The sequence below is a fragment of the Aphelocoma coerulescens genome, chromosome 5 (genome assembly GCF_041296385.1).
Source record: "Aphelocoma coerulescens isolate FSJ_1873_10779 chromosome 5, UR_Acoe_1.0, whole genome shotgun sequence".
In the NCBI taxonomy this organism is placed as follows: domain Eukaryota; kingdom Metazoa; phylum Chordata; class Aves; order Passeriformes; family Corvidae; genus Aphelocoma; species Aphelocoma coerulescens.
The window spans coordinates 56,920,841-56,944,171 of NC_091019.1; the positions used below are offsets into that span (position 1 = coordinate 56,920,841).

A 23,331-nucleotide genomic window follows, 5' to 3' on the forward strand; every position below is an offset into this window, starting at 1 on the left:
TCCTGCCAGAGAGCATTAAAATTCCTACTTCCTAAGTCTGAGTCCTCCAACATCAGTTCTAGAAGAAAAGCAGCCAGAGTAGGATTCTATGCTAGTAGTTGGGACAATCAGTTAAAAATAAAATTCCCAGTCCCAGCTCCTGGAACAATTTGATGATTTGGGCCAGTATTATACAATATCAAATGCAGAAACAGTAATGTCAGCCTAGACTAAAATCAAGGACTCTCATCTAAGTCTTACCTTCTTTTCTACAAAGAACTCAGCTTTGTGAGCTATAAAGTTTGGGCTATATACAGCTTCATTGGTAGCATTCCAGCTGGAAAACAATGCATCATATCCCTATGAATGAGCTTGATTTGCTACCACCCACAATTCTAAGAAAGGGTGGGGATTTAAAGAAATGACACTAATGGAAAATAAACAAATTGTAAACTAAACAAAATTCTGAAACTTGGGTTGGAACTGCTTAAGCATTCCTTAGCCATCTCTCCAAGTGCATGCTGTCTTCCCTTTCCTTGCTCACCAAGTGTGCAAGAAATGAGATGACTAAAAGATTATAAGCCAAGTTTTCAAGGAGAGGTATTACCTAGCCGAGGTAATAGAATATTTTTAATCAGGAATTCTTTCATTAGAAAAACTAAGCCTGCAAGAGGATGGATAAGTTCAGATCACCGGGCAGGAAAAGAATTGATTTTGGATTAGAGTATTGTGGAAAGCAGGCTAGGTAGCATTCCTGCATCAGTCTTTGAGAGGACACTGCACGGACAGTTACACATCCCTTGCTAAGTACCATCAGCAGTTGATGTTAAAACAAGAGCTACTACTGTTATCCATTGGGAAAAAAAAAAAGAAAAGGCAGTCAAAAGGACAGCTTTGTTTCTTAAATTAAACTTCAGAAATGAGAAACTACCTGAAGATCTATACAGTTTCAGTGAAAGTAAAGTTTATGCTAGAGGCTGGCAGTATAACAGAATGTGCGTACTGAAGAGGTGCTGGACTGACTGAGGAAAGTAGATCAGGAATTTTTTCCTGAACCAGACTTACACAAGCATTTTTAGTGAATACTCTGCCACAATAAAGTTGGACTACTGTGACTTAATAACTTTGAACATGCCAGTAAATCAGTGGCTAGGTAAAAGCCAGGCAGTTTTTTTATAAGGACTTTTTATATAAAAACATGAATAAACAAGCAAATTAGAGTAGGTGATTCAGATATTGGAACTACATAAAAACACTGTTATAAATTGTAAAGATACTTTGATAGGAATACTGTCTGGTTTTGAGAAAGCATTGGTAAAAAGGTAGTGATGTCATGATTGTTAATAGCTTAGAATTTCATAGCTGTTTAATTTTCCTCTTACAGAAAAAATTGGTTTTAATACTTGAAACTGCATAGCTGATAGGGTAAAGAGGAGAAAGTATAAACTTTTTTTCCATATATTTTTTTCTTTTTCTGTAAGTGAATGTACTGATGTGCAAAAAGTACTCTTAAGTAATGTTCAGTAATTAGTATGTTTGGCTAACTTTGTTCTGTTTTTATTTCAGGCACAAAAAGATCAGAAAAAAGATCGTCCTCTTGTGCGACGCAAGTCAGAACTGCCTCAGGATATCTATACCATGAAAGCCTTGGAATCACATTGCAGAGCTGATGAATTAATATCACATGATGGGCATTAAACTATTACAGTGAAATATTATTTTGGAGGAAAATTTTTTTCTGGACTCAGTTCTACAGTAGAACTTAATTTTTTGTGCCATACCAATCAGTTACACACAAAGTCAAAGCTTTCTTCAACCCAGTTCTCTAGGCAATAACTTAATAGAGTATGCAGCTCAAGATTAGTAGTTCAAACAATGGTAAATTACCCCGTTCCATTTGCAGAATATTGGGTTGACTATCATGAAGTGGACGCAATTTCCTGGAGGTGTTGTCATAGTACCAACTAGCTGATAACATGCAGTTTTTATAGTTGTATTTGAGAAAAAGCATTCTGTAAAATCTTTCCATCTAAATAAGTGAATGACCAATAGTTGGTACTAATGATAAACGTGTGTTTTCAAAAGTGAAATTATTTCAAATATAAGTATTAAACTTTTTCTAGGATTTCTCAGCTTTACAGTTGTTTCCACATTATTGCTGTCTTGTAATATACCAGCAGTTTTGAAAATACAGTTATTCTTTCTTATTATAAAACATGGCTTACAAACTGGTAACTTTCATGACAATCCTCAGTCATCATTCCTTTCTAAGAATTCTGTAAATTCATTTCTCTTTTATCTAGGGTAAAGATATATATATCTCTCTCTATATATATATACCACATCCTAATACTTTATGTAGATTTAAAGCCATATCTTCCAGTCTTTAGTGTATAATATGGCACCAGTATTCCAGATATGAACTGGTAGAAAAATTTTTCCTAAAATGAAAATTTGTTTACTATGACTGGGAACAGACTGAATATAAAATTTCATTTTAAGTTTTTTCAAGTCAATAAAATAACTCTTTCACTGTTTTTTCCCTTATCTGAGCTTTTAATACTCAGCATTTTTCTTGGGCTCTACGAGTTCAATATTCTGTGGCAGATACTATGTGTGATTTCAGTTGTATCAGTCTTTATCTGAAAGATGAACAAAACCTTTCAGGTAACACAACATCATAAGCTTATTAAAATAAAAAAAAAAAAAGAAAAAAAAAAAAAAGAAAAGGAACAGACTCCTGAATTCCATTCTGGCTTCTTTTTAAATGAATCTAAGAGCTGAGGAGATAGTGACCATAATTTTACCGTGAAAATATTTTTGTTGTTGTTGTAAAGAGCACATGTGCTGCAAATACACCTCACAAGTGAACTGAAAATGCATCTGAGTTGCTGATGATCTTCAAATGCTGCTATATATTCCACAAGATTACTTGCATGTAATGAGCTTTTTGTTGTAGATGGAAAAGCACGGGAGGAAAATCTCTTTAAAAATATAGTGCTTTGTCTTCAATATTTGATTTCTCTCAGGGTGGCCAGTATTTTGACTTACTTATCCTGCTTACAAGCTGTTTGAAATGTGTTCTGCTATTCTAAATGGGTGATTAGTTTCTTTTGTCTCTGGCAGTAACATGATATAACTTAATGTTTAATGTCTTGATGCATAAAGAGATAAAAAACGTGGCTTCTTTAAAAATAGTTTTGTTTTATTTTTTAAGGAAGTATAACATCTCCTGCATCCATAAAAAAAAATATTGCTCAAAGCAGACATTCATAGTAACCTTGTGCAGATGTAGTGCCTGCTGTTTGTTGGTTGCATTTAACATTCAATTTCCAATATTTGTTACATTGTCTATTGGAAGAAAATTGTGAGTGGTAAATATTGGCTTACAACAACTAAATTTAAAGACCAACCCAACCTTTAAGTGGAATGTCCACTGTGTCTGAAAACATTTCCTGTAAAACTTGAAAAAGAAAATGCTTTACCATTAGGATAAACTATATGAAAACAGTTTAAAGATGCCTTCTACTTTTGAGGGAAAAAGGGTGCTTTTTTAATTGTGTAAAGCAACATCTATGTATTTTGATATACCATTGTTTGAACTTCCATCTTTAGCTGGTAGATTATCAGTTAACTTTGATTTTGGGTGTTCAGTATGTCTGTGCAAGAGATTGCTGAAAGGAATTATTCTTATGTTACCCAAGGGGAGGAAAAAACCCAACTGTATATCAATGTTTGATTGATTGTGTGATACTCAACGTGTAAGAACATCTTTTACTGTCTAGATTTTGTTTCTTTATTGAAGATGAACACTCACCAAAACAGGAAGTATTGTGGTAATTTAGAGGCTTCAAGTTCCCTATAAAGGCATATTTGAAGTTTTGGGCCACTGAACATTTGCTTAGGCAATATTCCAAAATCTTATCACCACTAATGGTTTAGCATGTTTATTATCAATATTTATATATTTCGTATAATCTTGTACTAAACAATTCTAAAACTAATATGTCCAAAATAAAAAGAAAATTTAAAGTAGAATTTTGGTGATTGTTGTTCTTCATAAAGTTCTGTCTGATACCTTCCCCCATTTTCCAAAATTACACCTGTACATCAGGAATGTCAAAAGTAATATTACAAGTGTCTTTTTAGTGTGGCTTTAGTATGGCTTCATTTTAATATTGTACATACATTGTACCTTGTTTTATGGTAATAAGTAATAAAAATGTAGACTTCATATTTTGTACAGAATCGTCCTATGTACAGAATAAAAAGTTCCTAGAAACAGCAAAAATAGGTAAGTGGCACAATTATTTTTCATTAGACAATATCTGTAACATTATACATTAGTGGAATGTTAAGTTCAAATGTACCGACATATTTTTTAACATTTTGTAATTCAATTTTTTGTTCTGGCATTGTTTCTGAAGAACTTCATACACCTGCCATTTAATATGCTTTTATCTAATTTTAAAACTTAAAAAAAAAAAAAAGGTGTATTATATGGACAAATAAAGAACATGTGAATTTTACTTGTTCATCATGAAACTAAATTTAACACAGGGTATCTGGGGGTGTGTTCAGATTATCACTGCTAGCAGAATCAGCTGTACAAATTAAAATAATTTCATAAATTTCTCAAAAGCAAAAAAAGATGGAAGGCCATTAGTGTAAAAAAAAAAAAAAAAAAACAGGAATAATTGATATATTGATATTCAGTAAAAAATGCAGACTTGTAGAACACCAGTCAGTACTAAAAGAGGTTTGGTAATACTCCAACCTACAAATATGAAAAATGCTGCTTTCATACTGTAGTATTTTCCCCTGTAACATTTCTGTATTGACAGGCTTCAAGCAAAGTAGCCACAAAATCTGGGATTATATTGTGGTAGTTGATACATGATCAGGTGGCAAGGGTGTAGGGAAAAACTGAAGTCTGCAGTAGGAGTCGTCTTCCCTCTGCAATCCATAAAAATCTTCAAAAGAGCTAAGGAAAGATTCACATAAAGCTGACCTTCAGCCGCTGGGGGAGTTGGGGGGGCGTTGAGCCTGGGATCAAGAGCTGACTACTGACTTGAGTTATAAATGTAAGATTTGAGTTACAAGTTAGGTTTTTGTGTAGTGAAAAAAAAGTTTTCTTCATGAGCTCAGTAATAAATTCATCAAATCATGAATGAAAAACAAGATACTGAAACAACTGAGGATCCAGTTACTCACTTTTGGAAATCAGGGTTAAATACATCTCAAAATGTTTTAAAATGCTGACAGGGATGATATTTTTTCCATATAAATACCTTAGTGAGTTGCCAACATGTTCAGGAAATGACCTTTAATCCTTTCCCTCTAAGGGAATTAGGCTCTGGGGCTTTGACCAGCAGCCTTTTTTGGCAGTGCTTTCGTGGTTTGGCTTTGTGGAATTGGAAAGGAAGGTGCTAGTATAGCACATATTGCTTGTGTTTGGAGATACGTTCATTTGCTTTATGCACCTCACCAAGGTACTTACAGGAGATAGCTGTGATTTCAGGTTATCCTAGTGTTCTGGTTCCCTTTATGGGTCACCCACCTAAAAGTGGAGCGCTTCTGCCCCTTGGATCTTGTCCTTACTATGTGCAGTGATTGTGGAGACTGACTGTGTATAGCTAATTAAGAAATGCCATTCTAATTACCATATCACTGTCTCCCTAGATTATAGTTTCTTTTCTATGAGGACACTTGGCTTGAGCTGTCTTTACTTCATGAAATAAAACTTTGATGTAGTTAAACATTTTGTATGAAGAAATTCCCAAGGGAGAATTTACTGTGGAGCTGAAGAAGGCAGTGCATTATTCCTTCCTCACCTAATGGAAGAGCAGCACGACTGCAGCTGGCTCTTCCTGGAGCCAGGCACACGGGGACTGCATTCATTCCTGCCCCAGCGAGGTCTGCTCACACTCGGGAAGGTTTGTAAGCAGTGGCCCTGTGGTGAGGAGGGGAGAGGGCAGTCACATAATTGCCTTGAGCTATTTTAGGCATTTTTGTGATCCAGAAAACCGCACTGAGAGGGTTCAAGCTAGCATGAAGACCTTGCCGTAGTAATTTTTCTTGTACACTCACTATAGAATTAAAGATGCAAGAGGATTAGAGATGGGAAAGCAAGTGATTTGCACTAATGGTTACTTGTTGGATTTTTTCCCTTTGTTTTTGGTCTCAAATACTACCAAATTAATATTAAGTATAGGGAAAATCCTTTTTTTTCCCCTGAAATTGTTTCTTTTATAATTTATGGTTTTCTTTCTACATATATTGTATGGCATTTCCTAGGAGCAAGTCTTGTGCCTTGACAAGTCCTATTCTCATGATTCTCTGAAATACATGTCTTTAGTTAAATTATATGGGAAATGTGTCATACTGGCAATCTTGCCTTTGGATGGCTGATTTCAGTGGCTTCTCGTACCTGTAGGAAGGGCCAGGTCTTTTGTGTGCTCAAGAAAAGGACATCCATAATTAACTAGCACCACGTCAAGGCAAATTATTTTTCACCCTGATTGAGCAACATAAAGCCTTTTATCTCTCCATAGACTTTTTCTGCGGAAGAGAACCTGTGCAAAAAGTTAGTTTATCTTGTCTCTGCTTCAATTTCCTTTAACTTTACTTGCATCTTCCTCCTGCTCCCCTTGGCGTAGTAGATTAGGCTGAAGTGATTAAAGGAATACAAAGTCTCTACCTACGCTGGCTTCTAGTTGCAAGTAGCCTAGCACTTAGATACCAGAATTCAAGACTTGTTGCACATGGAGCATTTCTGATTTTAAAACCTACAGTAAGATGAGACTTGTTGAGGGTTTTTTGACCCTGCTTTCTCTGCAAGTCAGCAGCAGTGTATATAAATGTTTACTTGAATTTGTTTCCTCTGCCTGTCCTTCCTTCTCCTTACTTCCCTATTTTCCTTATTTGCATTTTTTCCTTGCAACAGTTTTACAGCAATGAAATATTGTATCTCGCTTTGTAAGCTACAAAATTCTATGACAGTTTGGTGCAGCAGGTGATGACTGCTCCAGAAGAACGAGCATGCCCGTACTGGGAACCATCACTTGAGCTCACCTCCAAAGAGATGCCGAGTTACACTTGAGATGTATGTAGATTGCTTAGGTATATTATCAACACCCTTTAAATGAACATCTCCAAATCCAGAGTGTTAATTTAACCTGTGGGTTTGAGGTTTGGCCTGTACTGGTGCTTACTATGTGGATGTAAGAAGTAGCTAATTCTCCCTGCATTGGAAAGCCATCCACTGAGACCAGATGTGGGATAGCCGTGGTGGAATTCAAACAGCCTAGCAAAGTTAGCGCTTTTTTTCGTATGAAACATGATCCTGAAACAACGTACATGTAGAAGAATTACAAGATGTCAGCAAACTAGACTTTGGAAAATTGAAAATAGGTGAGTGTTGTATTAACCACTGTCTCAGTAACTATATTCAGAGAAGAATCTACCACTATTTTTCTTCATCCAAAAATTTACATTTCTAAGGGGAGGGAGGGGTTTAAATAGGTTTGATTCATCAAAAAACAATCAGCTCTGTTAGTTTTGGTGCTTGCAGTTGAAACTTAGTTGCTGAACAAATAATTTTTCTTCCAGAGAATGTTTGAGATTTTACTTAAGAAATCTGTTTTTTTCAAAGTTGAACTGCACTTGTAAGTGCTTTAGGAGCCTGCCTGAGCATGGCATGCTTTTTCCCTTGGTAGGAATGGAGAAGCTGGGATATGTGTGTGAGCTTTCCTGATTTCTAGTGTCATAGCTGGACATGCATGCTTTAATGCTTAGTTACACTTGTGTAGAGGCTTACAGATCAGGTCTTCCTTTACCAGGCAGGATATTCCACCCCAGCTTCCTTACTTCTTGGGCAGTACATCTGAGCAGATCCTGGGCCTGGGGAGTCTCTGCATTTCCCTGAGTATCTATTGAGGAAATGCATGGGAGGTTCAGACGTGGTTTTGTGTGGTTGCTTTGCTTTTCTCTTGCGGGCAACATTCCCTTTTCTATCTCCATATGAGCAAAAACTGGAGTTTCAGTCTGTGGGTCACCCACCATCCCTAAGTGTACTTTTGGGGAGTCAGTGGAGTTGCTTTGGAACTTCACTGCCCCCTCCCCTCTCCCAGACACATCCAAATGCCAGCCAGGACTGGGGGACTAATTTGGGCAAGGAGAAACGGGATTGTCCATCTCAGCAGCAGTGAGCTAAACTCATCTAATACCTCAATCAGTCAAACACACATTGGGATGGGGCTGCTGTAACATGTTTAGGAATTTTTAAAAATTAAATTCTTCCATTTTTAATTAAAATCCCCTTTCTCACTGACGTACTTTTAGTCCCTGTCTCCTTTTATGTCCTTTGCTTTTGGGATGCAGTCTCACAAAAGACTAGGATTAATGGTTTGGGTGCCGGATTCATTAAATGGTAATTAGCACAGCTGGCTGGCTGGGCTGGGTACGTAAAGCACCGGAGATACTTCAATGAAGAAGCCTTGCAGTTGGCCTGCTGCTTTCTTCACGGGAATATGTAATTTTTGCCACCTGACCTATGGCTTCTGGGTTAATTTTTCACATGAAATAAACATTTTTTTCCTTTGGACAAATGAACCTCGGGTCTGCTTTATCTTCCGGGTAATGAGGCAGCAACAGCAGAGCATATATCACCTGGGCGCTGCTGCCAGGGCACGGTGGGGGGAGGCTTTTTCCTTCTCCTTTCCGCTCACATCCCGCCCTCTATTTCCAGAATAAATCACTCTGATAAAACCCTTGTGGAAGGGTTTCCTGCGGGGAAACCTTCAGTAACTGAAGGTAGCTTACAAGACGGAGAGGGGCTTTTTACAGGAACGTGTAGTGACAGAGCAAGGGGGAATAGATTCAAACTGAAAGAGAGTAGGTTTAGAGTAGATATTAGGAGGAAGTTCTTTACAGTGAGAATAGCGAAGCGCTGGAACGGGTTGCCCAGAGAAGCTGTGGATGCCCATCCCTGACAGTGCTCTAGGCCACGTTGGACGGGACCCTCAGCAACCTGGTCTAGTGGAAACTATTCCTGCCTATGGCAGGCATGCTGGAACTGGGTGATTTTTAAGGTGTCTTCCAAGCTTAACAGTTCCATGATTCTACGAATAGATGATGGCGGGGAGCAGCGGCCGGCGGGCGAGGCGGGGCGGACCGGGGTGAGGCGGGGCGGGGCGGAGCGGCCCGGACCGCCCGTCCCAGGCTCCCCCGCGGCGCGGCCGGGCGGGGCTGGCGGCGCGGCGGGCGGGCATAGCCGGGGCGCGGCTGGGCGGGCGGAGCGCGGTGCCGGCCGGTGTCACTCTGCCTCGGCATGTCTGACTCCGGCGGCGGCGGGGGCGGCGGCCCCGGCGGCGAGGAGGGCGGCATGGAGGTGTCGGGCTCGGCGGTGCAAAACGTGGCCGACGTGTCGGTGTTGCAGAAGCACCTGCGCAAGCTGGTGCCGCTGCTGCTGGAGGATGGCGGCGAGGCGCCGGCGGCGCTGGAAGCGGCGCTGGAGGAGAAAGGCGCCGTGGAGCATATGCGCAAGTTCCTCTCCGACCCGCAGGTCCACACGGTGCTGGTGGAGCGCTCCACTCTCAAAGGTGAGGCGGGAGCGGAGCCGCCGCGGTGGCAAAATGGCCGCTGCCGACCGCAGCCGCCGCCCTGCCGCGGGTGGGAGGGGCGCGCCTCCGCCGTGGCCGCGCTCCGCCTCAGCGCGGGCCCGACCGGGAGTCGCCGGGCTGGGCACTGCGGACCCGCTCCGCATCAGTACGGCCTCAGCCGGGAGGCGCCGGGCCGGGCACCGCGGGTTCGCTGTCGGGCCGGGGGGGCGGCGGCACAGCCCGGGCGGCAGCCGGGTCCCGCTGGCTGCCGCCGCCCGGCCTCCCCCGCCGCCTTTGTTCCAGGGCCCGGGCGGATGCGCGGCGGGGCTGCGGGCTGGCTGTGGGCGCATATCCGGGCGTGCTGCCGCTGTGGCCGGTCCTGCTTGGAAAGGCACCGAAAGTGCTTCGTCAGTCGGCCGTGGCACCGCTCCTGCGGCAGCCAGGCTGCTGGGGAAGTGACCTTCTGGACGAGGCAGATAGCCGCTCTGAAACAGAACAAAAGCCCCAAAACCCCGGATAAAGGGGGAAGAAATACCCCTGGCCTGAATCGACCTGTAAAAAGTATCTTTTCATGGTTAATTAAGGAGTTCCTGTAATTGACAAACGAAGACGTGGACCTTGCCGTGCCTTTGTTTAGTTATCAAAGCCTGGTGGCCGTGCTGCTTGCGCTCGGAACGGCGTCAAATGCTGCATGTAATACTGCAGCTAAGCTGAGACTCTGGCTTGAGCGTCTTTGTTACTTACATGCTGCTGTTACTGACTATTTATTTTGAAAATGACTTGTCAACAAGTCTGTTGCTAAGTAGGCTCTTACTGTCACAGAATGCAGCCTAATGAACGGTGACAAAATACAGCTAGGTTTCATCAATAATGCAGGCTTTTACTATTAAACAAACCCCTGCGGTCTGTAAATGGCTACCTGCCTGCCAGCGTGAGCTTGCAAAATTAAGCTTCTGGATCTCTGCTCCTGGTGTGCTGGTGGTTCTGTTCCTGTATATATCAAATCCTAATAAAGTCATACTTCATATTGCATTATTTAACATGTCAGCAGAAAGAGTGTAACGTCCTGATATATGCCTTGCAGTTGCTGCACACATAGAGAAACATCAAGAAGGTTCTTCCATTCACTGTCTATTCATTGTAAACTTCAGATGTTACTTAAAAGTACCCCATCTTTGTTTATTTTTTTGCCTATTTCCGCTGATTATCCTCCTCCTGCTGTTTCCAAAGTTTGAGACTTCTTTTTCAGTAGGGTTAATTTTCTAGAAGAGAACAAAAGAACAGCTGTCTATGAATTCCTGATGCAGTGTGTAATAAGATCTAAAGAAAACCATTTAATATTAATGCAGATGATTTCTGCATTTTGCTATGCCTGGATCATGCCTAGTTCAGGCTGGAAGCGTTATCTCTAGGCTTATGGCATAGATATTATATATGTATGCATAAAAAGAAATGGAGAGACTCACTATGTGTTTCAAAAGCCAAATACTAATTTATGATGCACAGAGACCATTTCTGTCCATGTCTTCTGGTTTAATAGCAGTTACTTGGGCAGAGTGGATTTTATGATTGCCATCCAGGTGTTCAAACTTAACAGATCTGAAACCTCCAGGAGCATATGGAGAGCTCTGACACTATTAAAAACAATGTTGTTATTATTGAAGCTTGTCCATGGACTACATAGCATGAAGTAGATTACTGATTACAAGTACAATAAAACAGAAGCCTTATTTCTGCATAAAAGCTGCTCTCTGGTATCACCAGCTCCCCAGCCTGCCAACAGCTCTCATATGGATTCTTGTGGTCTTGAGTGCCATGTTGCTCTTTGACCAGGGTTCTGGTGCTTGGGGCCACAGATGTGACACCCTGAGGCTGTATCTCCTAAGGGCTAAAGGAAATCGGAGCAGGACGGAGTCTGCTGTAATGTGTCCAGTGAGAGTGTGTCCCCCTACAGGGAGTAACCTTCTGCACTGAAATCACTGCATTGCAGCACGACTGCCTGCATCCCCAGCAATTACATCATCTGTGATGCACTGACTGTGCTAATGCCTGAGTACTTTCCATAGCTTGGCTTTTTGTTCTGTCAGATTTTTTTTTTTGTTCAGAGACTTAATTTCCAAATAATTTTCAAAGTAGAAGTCTGAAAATACAAAGCCACCTTTGAAAGGAAAAAGCAGCTGTTTAACGTCCTCACTGAAGCATAGTTGTCCTGGCAACATGTCTCAGCAAATAAATGCACGGTCTGTATTGCAGATTTCTCTCTCAGAATGTGAGTTAAAATTCACTTACTGAAATATTTTATTAGTTTTTATAGCAACCTAAATCTTAGTGGAGTTTTGTTAAAAGACAGTGAACCCATTCTGCATCAGAGATATTGCAAAGCTACATTTGACCTAATTAAGTTAATTAAGTTGGTGTGGAACTTAAAGGTTAGAAAATAGCCTGGTAATAGCAGAAGATGGTTGAGAAGGAGTGGCAAATGTGTTAGAAATTAAGTATTTCTTGCATACTATATTTTTTTGCAGAGGATGTGGGAGATGAAGGAGAAGAAGAAAAAGAGTTCATTTCCTACAGTATCAGCACTGACATTCATTATGGAATAAAGTCAAACAGGTGAATTAGTGAAATAGATCTTGACATTTCTACTCAATGTATGTAAAACCACAAGCAGATGTACCTATTTTACCTACAAATTTACCTCTGGCTTACCTAGTCCTTTCAGGCAGTGTTTTTATTCAAGTGGGGCAATAGCTTTTCAAGGTAGAGGCTCTCATTAAAAAAGGGTGTGTCATGAGGCTGAAAGGAGTGGACCTAGGATTTCTATCTCTAGGGTTAAAGAAATATCTCTGGGGTTAAAGAAACAAAATTTTACTAATTTTGGCATACATGCAACTGTCATGTACGCAACTTGAGTTCAATAATCTTTGGTTATGTCTGACTCTTACATATTTGTGATTTATCCTGAGGCATATTTGACTCTGGAGCTTTGTAAAATGTGTGTTTCTTTAGTGTGCCCCTACTTCAGAGTCCTTATTGATAGCTCAGCTTGCTTATTACTGAACAGTAAAGATGTATTGATTTGGAAGACTTGTGTTCAAGTCTCTTAGGAGAAAGATTGTGAAGTATGATGATACAGGTTACCATTTGACTCCTGAACTTGCAGTTAGATTAAAGCTATTGTGTCATTTAAATTTCAGATGATTAGTTAGTAACTCTCTTCTCTGTTCCGTAGCCTGGCGTTCATTAAACGTACAGCAGTGATCGATGCCGACAAACCAGTGTCTTCCCAGCTCAGAGTGCTCACTCTCAGTGAAGATTCTCCATATGAAACATTGCACTCTTTCATTAGCAATGCTGTTGCTCCCTTTTTCAAGTCCTATATCCGAGAATCTGGCAAAGCAGACAGGTAATTAAGTATAAATACTGCATTTCTGTGCTCATGAAGTAAAGTAAGTGTTTAATGATTTAAAAAAAACTCAAACAACAGTGACTCTTCAAGGTGAATCACGTGAATTGTTTAAGCACACAAACACATATGATGCTGTTGCTACCTCTGGAGAAGCAGTTCAGGTCTGAATGCATTATGTATGGTTTTTGGTTTGGCTTCTTACATGGAAATGTCTGTGCTTTTTCAGGGATGGAGATAAGATGGCTCCTTCTGTTGAGAAAAAGATTGCAGAGCTTGAAATGGGCCTGTTGCATTTGCAGCAAAATATTGAAATTCCAGAGATCAGTCTGCCAATTCATGCAACCATTACTAACGTTGCCAAGCAGTGTTATGAACGTGGAGAAAAACCAAAGGTTACAGATTTTGGTGAGAAGGCTGAGGATCCATTGTTCCTCAATCAGTTACAGTCTGGAGTCAACCGCTGGATTAGAGAAATACAAAAGGTAACCAAATAAAGAACAGGAAAAGGAAAACAACCGAATAATAAGAACTTCTTTGTAGTACCTTGTATCTTCTTCATAGTTTATTGGTAAAATGCTGCTTCATGCAGGATACTCTGAAGATCTGAGACCAGGTGTCTCAGTCACCAGAAGACACTGGTCTAAATTAGGCTAAGCCTAGTCTAAACTTGGAATCTAGTCTAAATTGTTCTACAAATGGCGAAGACTATGACTGTTTTATACATATTGGAATAGACTCAAGTAACTGGCATTAGCTGTGAATTTTGTAACTACTCTTCAGATCTTTACTTCAGATTGAGAGGAACACATCTTACTGGCTTGTTTCGTTACTTGCCCCTGGTGCATGCACAACCAGTTCACAGTTGTTGCTGCAGCCCCATCTTGTAATCTCATACTTCCGCCTGTTACTTTTCAAAAGAACTGCTGTTCTGCTGGTGTTACTTAAAATTAGCATCTCAGATAGTACTCTGGGTTCGTTGCCTCTGTGTCCACAGTAAACACATATTGCTCTGTAACAGTTGTCTTTCCTTACCTGAGAGCATAAAACATTTGTTATCTTGCCTGGCTCATCTGCTATTAACCAGAATACAGACACTGCTCAGGAAAGCAGGCAGGTAACATTTTTAGGCTGTGCTGAAGATTGTTATGTGGGGGTTCTAAAACCGACCTTTAGGATCTCTGGAATTACACTCGTCACATGTTGCATGCAGTTCCTACACTTTTCAAAGAATAAGTGCCAAAACTCTGAGGTTGGATTATTAAAACCTAGCGGTTGTTATGTGTTTCAATTATATTTAGTAACAGCAAGTTCTTACAATTGAAGCATCTAAATTAAACTATTTTCTCCCTCCCTTCTCTTTCTCTCCATTACTTCGAAGGTGACCAAATTAGATCGAGATCCTGCATCAGGCACTGCATTGCAGGAGATAAGTTTCTGGTTAAATTTGGAACGGGCCCTGTACCGCATTCAGGAAAAACGTGAAAGCCCAGAAGTTCTGCTGACTCTGGACATTCTAAAACATGGCAAACGTTTTCATGCAACTGTCAGCTTTGATACAGACACAGGTAAAATACTTAATCAATAACATTTTTCACAAACGTCCTACAGTTAAGCTTTTAAAAATTTGAACATTGTGGTACAAAGAACAATGCTGTGAAGAGGAATCTTGGAGTAGTTACAGGTAGAGATTTTGGTCAATGAAATGAAAAGTTATATTCAAAATCTTTTCCATTTAGGTCTGAAACAGGCACTGGAAACCGTGAATGACTACAATCCACTGATGAAAGACTTTCCACTGAATGATTTGCTGTCTGCTACGGAGCTGGACAAAATCAGGCAGGCCCTTGTTGCAATATTTACCCATTTGAGAAAAATCAGGAACACAAAATACCCAATCCAAAGGGCATTGCGTTTAGTGGAGGCTATTTCAAGAGATCTGAGCTCTCAGCTGCTTAAAGTGTTGGGAACGAGAAAACTGATGCATGTTGCTTATGAAGAATTTGAAAAGGTGTGTTCATGGTTTTGTGAAACTGGTTGCTGTGGTTTTGCGTTGGACAGTGACTTTCAGGAAGCATTTAGTTTGGGAGCTAAAGTTCCTGTTCTAAAACTTTTTTCAGGTAATGGTTGCATGCTTTGAGGTATTCCAAACCTGGGATGATGAATATGAGAAGCTACAAGTTCTGCTGAGAGATATTGTGAAAAGAAAAAGGGAAGAAAACCTGAAGATGGTGTGGCGCATCAATCCTGCTCACAGGAAACTCCAGAGTCGTCTTGATCAAATGAGGAAATTTAGGCGTCAGCATGAACAGCTGAGGGCAGTCATTGTGAGAGTCTTGCGACCTCAGGTAATCTTGGTTGTTACCAAACAGAAAATCTGTGTGGCTTCTTCAAGAGTGTTACTATTACTTGAAGTTACCAACACAGTAGTAATAGCAATAGCAATAGTAATAGTAACGTTCAGTTTCCATATATGCTTCCAAAACCAGTTTAGTTTTGAACCCTTGCTAATAGGCTTAGCTTTAATTCTGACTTACATTGCATAATACATGCTCATGTTAGTAAACACAGCAAGTCTAGACATAATACAGAGGAGATTAATAAATGTTTAAATCCTTGAACTTGGCTAAAACCATGGTGGAAAATGAGCTTATGCTGCACAGTAACGGAAGTTTGTAAAGTAACTGTGCTGCCCTATTCCTACTGGAAGTTAAATCTGAAGCATGACCAAAAGTTTATTAAGAATGTATCACTGGATTGTTAGGGGTTTTTTGCAATGTTTTTAGAACCCAACTGCATTTTGCTACTTCCAGGGAAATTCTGAAGTATCCAACTCACTACACTGTGATTCTAATGTAGGTAACTGCTGTTGCCCAGCAAAATCAAGGAGAGGTACCTGAACCACAAGATATGAAAGTAGCAGAAGTCCTTTTTGATGCTGCAGATGCTAATGCAATTGAAGAAGTCAATCTTGCTTATGAGAATGTTAAGGAAGTAGATGGATTAGATGTTTCCAAAGAAGGTACAGAAGCCTGGGAGGCAGCAATGAAGCGCTATGATGAAAGAATTGATAGAGTTGAAACAAGAATAACAGCCCGTTTGAGAGACCAGCTTGGTACAGCAAAGAATGCCAATGAAATGTTCAGAATCTTCTCCCGGTTTAACGCCTTGTTTGTCAGACCTCACATTCGTGGTGCCATTCGTGAATACCAAACACAATTGATCCAGCGTGTGAAAGATGACATTGAGTCTCTTCATGACAAGTTTAAAGTACAGTACCCACAGAGTCAAGCATGTAAAATGAGTCACGTTCGTGACTTGCCTCCTGTGTCTGGGTCTATAATTTGGGCAAAACAGATTGACAGGCAGCTCACTGCTTACATGAAGCGTGTGGAGGATGTCCTTGGCAAAGGCTGGGAGAACCATGTAGAAGGTCAGAAGCTAAAGCAGGATGGAGATAGCTTCCGCATGAAGCTCAACACTCAGGAGATCTTTGATGACTGGGCAAGAAAAGTTCAGCAGCGCAACCTTGGTGTGTCTGGTCGCATTTTCACCATCGAAAGCACTCGTGTTCGAGGTCGAACTGGAAATGTCCTGAAACTGAAAGTCAACTTTCTTCCAGAAATAATTACACTTTCAAAAGAAGTCCGAAACCTGAAGTGGCTTGGTTTCCGTGTCCCACTAGCAATTGTCAACAAAGCTCACCAAGCAAATCAGCTCTATCCATTTGCTATTTCTCTAATTGAAAGTGTCCGCACATACGAGCGAACATGTGAGAAAGTAGAAGAGCGTAATACTATCTCACTGCTGGTCGCTGGCTTGAAGAAAGAGGTGCAGGCTTTGATTGCAGAAGGAATTGCACTTGTGTGGGAATCATACAAACTTGATCCGTACGTACAGCGCTTGGCCGAGACTGTCTTCAGTTTCCAGGAAAAGGTTTGTGTTATCTTTCAAATTCTGCAGAATTTTTACATTTATAGTTCAGTAATGTGTGGTTATCCAAAAGTGTCACTGAATAGCTGAGAACCAGTTCTGCAGCTCTTGGGTTAAGTAGTTGATTGAGTCAGCACAAATTGATCAGCTGGATGGATCTTTTAGTAGTGCTAAAATTGCTATTAGCAGTGCTATTTTCATTTGATATTGCTAAAATTGATTGACTGCTGCATCCAAATAAAGACATGTGATTAACTGTTACTGAGTAACTATTGTTTCCTTGATCTAATCTGTCAAACATCCCATTTTTCCTAAACTATCTCAGGTGGATGATCTGCTCATTATTGAAGAGAAGATAGACCTGGAAGTCAGATCATTGGAAACATGCATGTATGATCACAAGACTTTCTCCGAAATCTTGAACAGAGTTCAGAAAGCTGTGGATGATTTAAATCTTCATTCATACTCAAATTTGCCAATCTGGGTCAATAAGTTGGATATGGAGGTAGGTTGCAGATCAAGGAGTAGTATATGTGTAGAGGTAGCATTCAGGTGCAAAATATACTTCGATTATTCTCTTTTTAGTCACCCAGGGGAAAATTCTCATTCCCTGAAAATTTCAGTGTATTTTTGGTATGCAGAAGATGCAAGACCTGTGTTGGGTTTTTTTTGCTGTTGTCTGTTGGGATCAGTTAATTCAAAGGGAGTTTTGTCTTTTGAAGAAAAAGGTTTGATACAGCTTGACTGCCTAAAAGATGCTGGGGAGCAAGGTAGATAAAGGGTGGTGGAAATTTGCTATTCTGGTAGCAAAGACTTATTGCCATCATATTGTTTGGTTCTGCCTGTTAAGTTTCAGGTTATTGGTCACTAGGCCAACTTCAATACAGTTAAAATGGTTTCATTACATTAAAGTCCATAAGAACCAGGAGAAGCTTTGAACTATATTCAGTGAAAATCTACCAAAACTCCTAAACCTCTTTAATCAGAGAATAGTTTGGCTTGCTAGGGACCTTAAAGATCATCTAGTTGCAGCCCCCATGCCGTGGGCAGTGATGACACTGATTCAGTAGCTCAAAGCCCCATCCAGCTTGGCCTTGAACACTTCCAGGGATGGGGCACCCACAACTTCTCTGGGCAACCTGTTCCAGTGCCACACCACCGTCACGGTGAAGAATTTTTTCCTAATACCTAATCTAAACCTCCTCTCTTGCAATTTAAAGCCATTATCCCCTGTCTTATTGCTACAAGCCCTAGTAAACAGTCCCTCTCCAGCTCTCTTCTGGTAAGCCCCTTCTGGTGCTGGAATGGCTTGGTATAGGAGCACTTGGTTCTTCGAGGTGCTATAGTGTGCCTGGTGTCAGAATATATTGATAGCAAGGATCTTCATGTAGTGAATCTGCAGGTTTTTCCTCCAATGTGCCTTACTTTTCTTTAGATTGAGAGAATCCTGGGTGTTCGTTTGCAAGCTGGACTGAGGGCCTGGACCCAGGTTCTTCTGGGACAGGCAGATGACAAAGCAGAAGTTGACATGGATACAGATGCTCCTCAAGTGAGCCATAAGCCTGGTGGTGAACCCAAGATCAAAGTAAGTTTTCCTGTGAGGTTTTTTTTTTCTTGCATTAGATTTTTTTCTTATTGTCAGTTAATGCATAAATTATTTCTGAGGCTTATATGGGAGATAAATATTTCTTCTGCATCTGTTTTTGGAGAAATATTTTCCTCTTCCCATTTAAGTGCAAGTTTATTTTTGAAAAGTGCTTCTTGAAGTCCAAAATTCTTGTCTATATGTAGCAGTATCTGCCAGTAAAACTGGGTGTTTTACTGTTTCTGCAGAACATTGTACATGAACTAAGAATAACCAACCAGGTGATATACTTGAATCCACCAATTGAAGACTGTAGATACAAACTTTACCAAGAAATGTTTTCTTGGAAGATGGTAATCCTGTCGCTGCCAAGAATTCAAAGTCAGAGATATCAGGTAAGTGTAATGAAACGGTGTCTAAGTCTGAGCAATTGCTTTCACCTTGTCATTAGTTGTCCTCAATATATTAGTGTGCTGCTCTAAAACCAAACCTGAGTGCTCGGGAAATTCATGTATGTCACAAGTATGACTGTGGTTCTTAGGTTGGAGTGCACTATGAGCTGTCTGAGGAAGAGAAATTCTATCGTAATGCATTGACAAGGATGCCTGACGGCCCTGCAGCTCTGGAGGAGTCATACTCAGCTGTCATGGGAATTGTGACTGAAGTGGAGCAGTATGTCAAGGTAGGAGGCTGACAGGATATAATGGTACAGCTAAAATGAATGTGGACTTTCAGTTTTCCTGGGGGTTAGAGGGAAACACATCTTTTGGAATATACTGGGGAAGTTCTGAACATTGTGAAATACCTCCATTAGGTTTGGCTGCAGTACCAGTGTCTGTGGGATATGCAGGCTGAAAATATATACAACCGTCTTGGAGAAGACCTGAATAAGTGGCAGGCCCTTTTAGTTCAGATAAGAAAGGCAAGAGGAACATTTGACAATGCAGAAACCAGAAAGGAGTTTGGACCTGTTGTCATAGACTATGGCAAGGTAAGAAACTGTAATTTTTTTTTGTGATAAATGCATTGAATTTCAGAATAGGTGTATAACAGAAAATAACAAGGGTGACAAATAACTATTATGTAACATTATTCACTTGTAGGTACAATCAAAGGTGAACTTGAAGTATGACTCCTGGCACAAGGAAGTGCTTAGCAAATTTGGCCAGATGCTTGGTCAGAATATGACAGAGTTTCATTCACAAATTTCTAAGGTAAGAAAAGTCATAATCCCAGTTTTTCACTTTCAGATCAACTGTTGTAGAATGCTAAAACACTGATTTGTGCCCTTAACAGTCCCGTCAAGAGCTGGAGCAGCATTCTGTGGATACTGCTAGCACATCAGATGCTGTGACGTTCATCACATACGTGCAGTCCTTGAAACGCAAAATCAAACAGTTTGAAAAGCAAGTTGAGGTATGTTTGTTGTCTTTTGCTAGTGATTCTGACTTGCAGAAATGTCAGGCTTAGCTCTTAAGATGCAGCTTCATGATATTCACGTTCACTTAAAAACAGGCTTGAACTTCATATTCTGAAAAATCCTGTGAGCTTTATAGTGAGCATTTATTGAAGTATGTTTATTTAGTCTTGCAGCTTAAGTTTTGTCTTTTTAACTTAAAACCACTGTGTCTTGTAGCTTTATCGCAATGGTCAGCGCTTGCTTGAGAAACAACGGTTCCAGTTTCCTTCTTCTTGGCTGTACATTGACAACATCGAAGGAGAATGGGGTGCCTTTAATGACATCATGCGTAGGAAGGATTCTGCCATTCAACAACAAGTAGCAAATCTGCAGATGAAAATAGTTCAAGAGGATCGTGCAGTGGAGAGCCGAACAACTGACTTGCTTACAGACTGGGAGAAAACAAAGCCTGTAACAGTAAGTAGTGATGACTAATATTCAGTAAGTGTGGTAGATTTTCTGCATTCAGTAAGAAGTAGGGAGTTTGTTTTTATGCTTTTTTTGCAGTTTTTTGTTTTAGGTGATAGTAGAAGTCTTTTTAAGGGTTATATAATAACCTGTCAGTGTGTTGATTTTTGGCAATAGTTGCAGCGGGAAATTTACCCTTAATACATGGGCCTCTGTTAGGTGCAGAAAAGTGAATGACTTCAGTGACTAATAGAGCTTTGTCTGAAACAAGGATATGTCAGAGGTACGCATGAAGGAGGATTCAGGAGCAAGCTGCTTTTTGCCTGTTTTTTTTTTTTTTTTTTTCCCCCCTGAAAAGCTTTTTAGTATAGCCAAAAACTGCATGTAAAAATGTGGTAAGATTTACTGTGGACTAGTACGTTGTCTTATTGTCAGAAAAATGGAAATGGAAAAATAATGAGACAAACCAATATTTATATTTAGTCCTCGCTTTTAACTTGCCTTCAGCGTAACTGTAGGATTATTGGATTCATGTATCCCATGTAAACTTTAGGGAAACCTGCGTCCAGAAGAGGCTCTTCAAGCTCTTACCATTTACGAAGGAAAATTCGGCAGGCTGAAGGATGACCGTGAGAAGTGTGCGAAGGCCAAGGAAGCTCTGGAACTGACAGATACTGGACTGCTCAGTGGCAGTGAAGAGCGCGTCCAGGTACAACCTGCTCATGCACTTTCTCGGCAGTTTGGGATAAAAATGTTTCAGTTCCATAATTTTCTCCCCCAGGAGAGTGACTTGTAGTGTGTGCTGTACTAACATCAGGGCATAAACTCCACACTGACTCAGTTCTAGCCTTCAGGGATTGTCTGTGATCTCTTCCTCAACTGTCTTATTCTTTTGAAACTATTATGTGACCTGAGATGGAAAAATCTCATCTTGGTCACTTGCTGTTGCAGTTCTGTTGAATTGGCAAGCTATCTGAAGGTTTTTGATGGATTAGAAATATTTTGTTTAATTCACCCATGCTAATGACTTTGAAGAAATTAGGAATAACTGCTAATGTTTGATACGTTCTTTACTACAGGTAGCCCTTGAAGAGCTGCAGGATCTCAAAGGTGTCTGGTCTGAACTCTCCAAGGTCTGGGAACAGATCGATCAAATGAAAGAACAACCCTGGGTCTCAGTACAGCCTCGCAAGGTACTTCACTTTTGTGTACATGAACAACACATGGCCTGTGGTTACCTGCCACAAATATATGCAAATTAGAAATTAGGCCTCTTGAGATAGACATGCTCAATTGTCAGTCTGGATCGTTTTCAGTGTTTAGGTACCTTTTTCAGTTTCTCGTGTGTGGAGGGCTGGGAGCCCTTGGCACAAGAGCCCTCTGCACTCCCTTGGAGGAGAGAGGCCTCAGGTCAAAAAGACTTTTCCCCAGAGATAAGCAACGTTCCTCTGGGTCATGGTGACAAAGTGAACCACCCCCAGCATGCCTTGTTTCTATATGGTAATAGCCTGTACCCAGTTGGTTAGTTGGTTTCTACCCCACCCCCTGCCTTTCCCTTAAAAGGCCCTATTTCTGCCCCTCAGTAGGGAGCCTTTGTCCCTGGCCTCCCCTTCACAGGGGTTGCTGGACAATTAAAGCTACCTCTGTGGAATTGCCAAATGGGGCTCCTATCTCTCTGTCCCTGAGTTCACCTTGGGTGATTTCAGAAAGAGCTTAATCACAAGAGCTGGAATCACTTGTAGCTGAGAAATTGCTACACGTGCTGAAATCCCCTGCTGCCCAGGGAGGCCTGCCACCGCCCCTGGAAGAGTTGTTCTTTGCAGGACGCTCTCTCTAGGAAGGTCGTGGCACACTGGGTTGTCCACCCCCGGCTTTCTGGTAGCAATACTTGTGAGCATGTTTCTTCTGAGGCTAAGCTAAATACTATTCACAGGATTGTCATCATTTAAGTAATCTTACAGGGGATTTATGCAGTTTCCATAGTTTTAAGATTGAACTGCATCTACAGAGAAGAAACTGCTGTTTTTAAATAGGCTGTTGGACCTCATTAGGGAAACTTCATTATACAGTTGGGTAAACACGATCAATTTTAGTTCAGTGCTCAGGCGGTGAAGAGTAGAAAGAACACTAAACTATAACCAAACTGCCTGTGACAAGACTACATCATAAATCTCAGTCAGACCAATAAAATTACATTCTCGGCTGTAGAGTAACCACATCTTAGGCAAATACGGGTAACACTTAAAAGAGCCGTCCTGTTGCTAGTGTCTCATTAGAGAGAGTTTTCTGTAACAAATATATAGGCAACTTGTATGGTTATGTGCATGGACTTGTAGAGAAAGATTTCAGTGCTTTTATGTTACTGATAACAGCTTCGACAAAACTTGGATGGCCTGCTGAACCAATTGAAAAACTTCCCTGCCCGTTTGCGACAGTATGCCTCCTATGAGTATGTTCAGAGACTTCTGAAGGGCTACATGAAGGTAAGGTACACTCATTGCTAAAATGGATGTCTTTTATATTCAAGTTCAAAGATGTAATTGCTTCCTTGTCTTCTGTAGATAAACATGTTAGTTATCGAACTGAAATCCGAGGCACTTAAAGACCGACACTGGAAACAACTGATGAAGAGGCTTCATGTTAACTGGGTTGTCTCAGAACTGACCCTGGGCCAGATCTGGGATGTGGACTTACAGAGAAATGAAGCAATCGTCAAAGATGTTCTGCTTGTGGCTCAGGGAGAGATGGCTTTGGAAGAGTTCTTGAAACAGGCTAGTATCAGCTCTTGTATGTATGCATGTAATAGCAAATCAGAGGGTTGCTGTTAGGTGGCTACTTGTGTAGTAAACTTGTCACTCAAAGCTGTTGAAATAAGTGCCAAGACTCCATGGAATGCTCTGTTTTGGGGAACAGTTTAAAGCTATGGAAACTTCCTCTGATGGAACTCGCATTATTTGGG

The 23,331-nt window shown here is 40.7% G+C and overlaps 2 protein-coding genes across 5 annotated transcripts in view; both read left to right on the forward strand.

The window, feature by feature from the left end:
* Positions 1–3,174, forward strand: part of PPP2R5C (protein phosphatase 2 regulatory subunit B'gamma) — a 77,983-nt gene extending 74,809 nt beyond the window's left edge. For all 4 annotated transcript variants that reach the window (XM_069018278.1, XM_069018280.1, XM_069018279.1 and 1 more), the window contains one exon: positions 1,546–3,174. In XM_069018278.1, coding sequence (XP_068874379.1) covers positions 1,546–1,677 — 132 coding nt within the window. In that variant the 3' untranslated portion in view covers positions 1,678–3,174. The remainder of the gene's footprint in view (positions 1–1,545) is intronic.
* A 6,104-nt stretch (positions 3,175–9,278) lies between these two features.
* Positions 9,279–23,331, forward strand: part of DYNC1H1 (dynein cytoplasmic 1 heavy chain 1) — a 45,891-nt gene continuing 31,838 nt past the window's right edge. The window contains exons 1-20 of the mRNA XM_069018283.1: positions 9,279–9,581; positions 12,107–12,194; positions 12,814–12,987; positions 13,217–13,472; positions 14,369–14,555; positions 14,727–14,998; positions 15,108–15,335; positions 15,847–16,923; positions 17,246–17,425; positions 18,356–18,505; positions 18,754–18,900; positions 19,047–19,187; positions 19,320–19,496; positions 19,609–19,719; positions 19,802–19,921; positions 20,142–20,381; positions 20,926–21,081; positions 21,452–21,565; positions 22,745–22,855; positions 22,934–23,143. Coding sequence (XP_068874384.1) covers positions 9,311–9,581; positions 12,107–12,194; positions 12,814–12,987; positions 13,217–13,472; positions 14,369–14,555; positions 14,727–14,998; positions 15,108–15,335; positions 15,847–16,923; positions 17,246–17,425; positions 18,356–18,505; positions 18,754–18,900; positions 19,047–19,187; positions 19,320–19,496; positions 19,609–19,719; positions 19,802–19,921; positions 20,142–20,381; positions 20,926–21,081; positions 21,452–21,565; positions 22,745–22,855; positions 22,934–23,143 — 4,410 coding nt within the window. The 5' untranslated portion in view covers positions 9,279–9,310. The remainder of the gene's footprint in view (positions 9,582–12,106; positions 12,195–12,813; positions 12,988–13,216; positions 13,473–14,368; positions 14,556–14,726; positions 14,999–15,107; positions 15,336–15,846; positions 16,924–17,245; positions 17,426–18,355; positions 18,506–18,753; positions 18,901–19,046; positions 19,188–19,319; positions 19,497–19,608; positions 19,720–19,801; positions 19,922–20,141; positions 20,382–20,925; positions 21,082–21,451; positions 21,566–22,744; positions 22,856–22,933; positions 23,144–23,331) is intronic.